We start from the raw sequence: 6,186 nt of genomic DNA on the forward strand, positions 1-6,186 counted from the left end.
GAGACAGGGTTTCTCTGTAGCTTTGGTGCCTGTCCCGGAACTAGCTCTTGTAGACCAGGCTGGCCTCGAACTCCCAGAGATCTGCCTGCCTCTGCCTCCCAAGTGCTGGGATTAAAGGCATGCGCCACCACCACCCGGCACGCTTGTGTGTTTAGACCGGGCCAAGCCACTGGCCACAGACCATAGGGAGGGCTGCCCAGAGGGATGCTGGGATTGTGCTTGCCCATCAGACTACACCTCTGTGGTGGAGAGGGATGGGGAGGAGGATATTTCCTTCTCCGAGTGTTAGTGCACACTGTGGTTGAAGACAAATCCTCCTGGGGCCTTCATCTGAAAAAAAAATGTATGTGTATCATATGCTCTGAGCACAAAGGGCTTAAGGGCTGCCCAGAGAGGCTCTTTCTTGGGAAGGATGGTGGTTAGGTATTCCTGTTCATATTTCCACTGAGCCATTATGGGACTTGCTCGCACTTAGGGATTCTGGATAAGGAGCTGTGAGGCTTTGGCTGGAAACTAGTGGTGCTCAGAGACCAAGAGGCACCTCGGCTGACCACAAGGCCAATCACTATTGAGGTCGGCCAACGGCGTGAGGAATACAGCGTGACGCATGGTTCATGAGAAGTTTCTTCCAGATGAGTAGGGATGCGTGCTGGGAGAGGAATGGCTCAGATACAGGTGTAAGAAGCTGAGGCTTTCTTACATGTCCCTTGTGTAATGAGGGTCCCTCCTTAGAATGCCCATGTGGGTGTGGATCTGGAGAGCAAGTTTTTGTTGTTGGGGAAGATGGGTGAGAGGCCACAGGGTCATGACTGAGATGGTTCCCTGTGCTGGAACTGAGGGGACAGATCGAAGGGCTGCAGTGAGGGTGTCTGGGCTCAGCTTGCCTTTCTGGCTGATGTTCATTGTCGTGCAAGGCTTGACTGAGGCACTTTGGAATAAACTATGATAAAATGGGATGTTTACGGTGCTTGCTCTTGCACAAGAAGCTTAGAGGAACAGTCTAGAAGTTTGGAAAAGGCTGGGGGCTGGTAGAGAGTCTGGAGGCTGGTGCAGAGGCTGGGGGCTGGTGCGGAGGCTGAGGGCTGGTGCGGAGGCTGAGGGCTGGTGCGGAGGCTGGGGCTGGTGGAGAGGTTGGAGGCTTGTGCAGAGGCTGGGGGCTGGTGCACAGGCTGGGGGCTGGTGCACAGGCTGGAGCCTGGTGGGGAGACTGGGCTGGTGCATTTAGGATGAAGAAAATCTAGATCATGGACAAGGTTATGGGGTCCAGTTCTGGGATGCTGTGTGGCTCAGCATCCTATACCTGGAAGCTCCTCTTACACTGCTCACTCTTGCCACCTCCAGGGCAGCGCCTATTGGCCCTGTGCAGGACCTGGCCCAGGGTATCTCACTCACCTGCACACTGCTTCCCCATGCAGCCTGACTGCTCGACTCTCAAACATGAACATCCCAAGTGACAGGCAGGCCTAGAAACTGCCCCACGTGGTAGCTTCTCAGCAGTCAGGACATGTAGGGGTGGCCCACCAGAACCGGGACCAAAGTTTAGAGGCTGCATGTCTGGCCCCTGTGGCAGGCTTCAGACTCGAGACAGATGAGCAGAAGAGCGTGAGTGAGATGTGTGGGGATTTCCGGGGCGGGCAGATGGGGGGGGGGAGGCAGTTAGTTAGTGAGGAAGTTGTGCCTGGGAGATAAAGGAGTTTGGACTTGAGCAGGGGATGGACCATCTGTGAGAGGAGGAGGCAAGGCGCCCGAGAGAATGGTGCGGTAGAAATGGGACAGAGGTGAGGCCAAGACCCAGAGGTGGACCCCGGGTTAGTGGTGGTCAATCAGATATTCAGCGTGGGGCCTTTGCTGGAGACCTCAGTTTGTAGTCTGTCAGCTCTTAGGTCCAGGAATGTACCTCCTGGCCCGTGGCATATACAAGGGGTACCCTCAGCATCCCTAGACTCTAATGTGGCTTCCTAGCTGGACCCCTTACCCTGTAGGCTGAGGGTGGGGATCAGTAGCGCTTGTTCGGACTTCCTAAGCAGAAGCAGTTGGATAGCTCTTCCTGGCCTTTGAGGGAAAGGGGGCGGCAGTTCCTCTGTGAGCACAGCCTCATACTGTGACTATGAGCCCCCTGACACTGTCACCCAGCTGATTACAAGTGTCGCTTTCATCTTGCAGTCCCACAGAGTCATTGACCTTGCAGGGCAGAGCTCCGTATGTGGGCCTGGGTGAATATCCCTGGAGCTGCAGTCTCAGGCCTTTCTTGGCCAGGACAAAGCAGCCCATGGCACATGTGCAGAGGGTAGTGCTGACCTCTGCGTGGGTGCTTACCCGGGCCAGGCCTATGTGGGCTCTGTCCCTGCCCAGCCTGGCTAGCGTGGGCTGGACTATTGGACACTGTCAAGGTCGCTGCTGAGGGATAGTGAGCCTCTCTGGCAGGCTGGCAGAGGGAGGTCCCGGCAGATACACAGTGCGCGCTGAGGAGAACCTGACCAGGGGAATGAACAGAAGACACTGGCAGCCTCCGGACTGACATTGTTTGCTCTGGCCCTCCGCCAAGGGGCTGTCAGGGACCCACTGTGGTTCTTCCTGGAAAGCTTCTGTCCGTGTGGACCTCCGCAGGAGAGAGCCTTGGTGGGCAGGGAAGAGAGGACAGACGCGACTGGGGCCCAACCATGGTCGTCACTCAGCTCAGCCTTGAGTTCCGCTTTCAGGGCAAGAAACTTCGAGGCTTCAGCTGTGAGCTCACCCGCTCCCCTCATGGTGTCCTCCCTGAGTCCGTCCTCACCACCACATGCCAGATCGCCATACCCATACTGTTGTCGGGCCTGGGCATGATGACGGCTGGCTTGGTGATGAACACTGTCCAAGTACGTACTGGGCTTCAAGGGAGATAGGGCGGAGGGAAGGAGCCAGGTGACTCCCAGCGGGTGGCAGCTCTGAGCTGGGTCCAGTGTCTGTAGTTCTGGCGAGAAGGTACATTGGGCATCCAGCATGTTAAGGCTCACAGCGATGACGTTTGGAAGCCCTCAAAGGCAGCCTGTGTGAGCCCACAGCGCCTCCATCTCCTTCCTGCCATCGAGTGTGAGCTTACTGGGCAAGGCTACTACTCAGTACAGGAGTCTCTGCCTCTGTTTCCCCTTTTGTGAGCAGGAATAATGAGAACGCCTGCCTCTCTGAGTTGTGAGAACCAGGTGCCTGGGTGCATGCCTGCTGGTCTCGTGATGGACAGGACTGAATGACAGGCCCACCTCCTTAGAGTCCCCATGTAGCTCCTTTGGGGAGGAGTTCCGTAAGCCCCCAGATCTCCCCGACAAGGGTGGCAGTCTTCATCGGGCAGGGTATTTGCTGAGGGAGACATCCTCCCTACATTTGCAGGTACCCTGAGCCTGGTTTAGAAGACCCTGTCTGTTACCTCCAGTGCTTAAGGGTTGCTTTAAGAACTAAACAGTGTCCACCATGCAGGAAGGACACCCATCAGACATTGTCATGGTTGGGGAAGCCGGAAGTCTGAGATCACGGTGTTGGCAGGGTCGATATGATAGTCAGGAAGGTCATCTTCATGTGCCTCACATGCATGTGTAGAGGTCGTGCTGGGGACAGAATCATGCTAACCATGCACTAAGCCACTGGGTTCCACCCCAGCCCCAACACTGTTGTTGTTTTTAAATCTTCAAAGTTACATTTAATTTCAACCCACATGTGTGTTTGTGTCAGGTTCCTGTTCCTACATGTACCCAGCATTTCCTCCATGGCAGATACACAGTGTCTCCTCTGGTACCTGTGTCCAACATCCTGAAGTCGGAGGGGGTGTCAATAATTCTAGGACACTTGGTCTCTGGTTCACCTCAGAGAACGGAACACTGGGTATTCAGAACGTTTGGATCAGTCTGTTCCTCCAGAGTTTGTACACCCTCCTTCCCTGATGTCCTTGCCCCTACCTGAGGCAGCCGTGCTAATCTCTAGAGACTGGGCTTTTCCAGACTGCCCAGCGTGAGGTCATTCAGTCGTTCATCCCCAGCCTGTCCAGGTACTCACTCCCTTCGGTCGGTAGGTCGTTGTAGGCTCCCAAAAGGCTGGCTTGTCAGTCAGCCAAGACTGGGCAGTGGGGGCGGGGTAGTGGTGAGCAGCCTGTGTGAAGGAGAGGTAGCTCCTTCCTCCTGCAGCTCAGAGATCTTGAGAGGGATTTGAGTGGGCCTTGGGGGACAATGTGGCCGTTTCCATATTGGTTACTATGGGGAGGAGCCATCTCCAGGCAGGGAACTGAGTGAAGTCTGCGGCTGTGTGGGCGTGTGTGTTTGTTGTGTTGGCTAGCTGTGAGGGCCTCTGTCCTGTCCGTTCTGCCCAGGAGCTGGAGTTTATACTGAGGGCAAAGGGGCTTGACATTCTGCTTAAACTGAGCATTGGCCTTTGTGTTGCTGGGGTATAGCATAGTCTTGTGCATGCTGCATGATGAGATAGGGTGGGGATGCCAGCCTAACAGCTGCTTGCCTAGCAGTGCTGCCCAGCAGGTCCCCCTCCAACAGCCCAGGCTGCCATTTGGCTGTGCACAACGTTTGGTGCTGCCAGCCACATTCTTGAACAAGTTTAATGACCCAAGTTGGGTGTATGCTCTGGAGTGGAGTTGCCAGCGTGGGTCAGAAGTGATTATATTTATGTCACAAAGCTCAATCCTGGCAGCAGTATCACCAGTGTGGGGGAGGAGAAAGTGAAGAAGGCTCTCTCCCAGTACTGCAGCCTACCACTGCTGATAAACCTCACCCCCACACTCCCTCCCCCGGGTGTGGGGGTGAGGTTTATCAGCAGTTTATCTTTAAAGCGCTGTTTGAGAGGTCAATAGCAGAATTTAAAAGTCAGCATGACTTGAAGTCAGATTGGCGAGGATAAGAGGTTAAATCTTGGTGGACAGAACAGGAAGTGGGCAGGAGAGGGGCAGGCCCCAGGGCCTCTGTAGGAGTCTGGAAATCCTGAGTTGAGACTCCAGTGTGAGCAGTTTGCAGCTACAAGGTGGGTGGGACTCTGGGCATATTGATGAGCCCAGGGCATCAGTCAGCCCAAAGTGACTGTGACATCGAAGACACCTAAAAGGAGCCTGGAGAAAGTGCCATTCTGGAGCTGGGTGATGAGTGAAGTCACCATTGTCCCCTTTGTCATCTGACTTAGTCTGCCCAGGACTGACATTGGCATGGCTCTGGGGTTAGAAATCTGAGCTCATGTGTTGGCACGGTTGGTATCCTCAGCCACCAACACCATGTTTTCCCTGTGCCCACATAGTCACCCCCTCTGGACATCTTGTCCTAGTGTGTCTGTGGGATACCTGTCTTGTAGAATTGGGGCTCGTTCACCCATGACCTTCTTAGCTCAGCCTCTCTTTGTATCGGGAGGTCCTGGGAGTTAGGGCTGCAGTCCATCAATTTGAGGGGCTAGGGACACAGTTTAGCTAGACTGTTGACATTCTCCCAGCCTGCCTGCCTCTTGTACTGTGATTCCTGACATGATCAGTCATGCCTGAATCTCATGTCCACGGCTGGGAGTATATTCCAGCATAGAACACTCTCCTAGCTTGTGCAAGGTGCTGGCTTCTGTCCCCATCAGTCAGTGCAGCCACCAGCAAGGAGCTAGGACCATGGAATCAAGTCTCCCCTCCTCCCTCATGGGGCATGGCACGATGGGGAAGGTGGGCTGATTGGGGGAAGTAACTCCAGCCTTGAAAGAGAGGGGTTTAAAAGAGAGGAGAATCAAAGGGGAGAATGGGTCAGGGCTTGAAGTGGGGCCATGGCGGAGTCATTAAGGAGACCAGCAGGGAGCTGGGGGCAGGAAAATGTCCAGAGGCAGGCTTGTTCTCTATGTACATTGTCCTTGGGCTGTCCTACATGGGGGGGGGGCTGCAGACAGAGCAAGGAGAGCCCCTTCCCACATGGCAGGTCACTGAGGCTTCAGGAAGACTGTACCATGGCCAACCTGCACTGAGCCATGGCATACCACTGAGCTGTGACAGGGAGGATGGAACTTGGTCAGGAGTTCCTGGCACTGAGACAGGGAGTGTAAGGGAGAGGGGGGTATGTTCTGACTTGGGCTTAGCAGACATGCCACACTCTCCTTGTGTGTGGCAGGAGAATGAGCACCAGGCCGTGGGGAAGACAGAGGAGGGTGGATGAGGGGGAGGCAGAGGAGGGTGGATGAGGGGGAGGCAGAGGAGGG

General features: G+C 55.2%; 1 protein-coding gene across 2 annotated transcripts in view; it reads left to right on the plus strand.

Moving 5' to 3' along the window:
* Positions 1-6,186, plus strand: part of Slc41a3 (solute carrier family 41 member 3) — a 46,900-nt gene that overhangs the window by 10,911 nt on the left and 29,803 nt on the right. The window contains exon 1 of one of the 2 annotated variants that reach the window (XM_005364873.2): positions 2,574-2,855. The exons of the other annotated variant lie outside the window; for it this stretch is intronic. Coding sequence (XP_005364930.1) covers positions 2,661-2,855 — 195 coding nt within the window. The 5' untranslated portion in view covers positions 2,574-2,660. Of the gene's footprint in view, positions 1-2,573; positions 2,856-6,186 lie in introns of those variants that run through there. 2 annotated transcript variants of the gene reach the window in all.

This window comes from Microtus ochrogaster, unplaced genomic scaffold (assembly GCF_000317375.1).
Source record: "Microtus ochrogaster isolate Prairie Vole_2 unplaced genomic scaffold, MicOch1.0 UNK1, whole genome shotgun sequence".
Lineage (NCBI taxonomy): Eukaryota > Metazoa > Chordata > Mammalia > Rodentia > Cricetidae > Microtus > Microtus ochrogaster.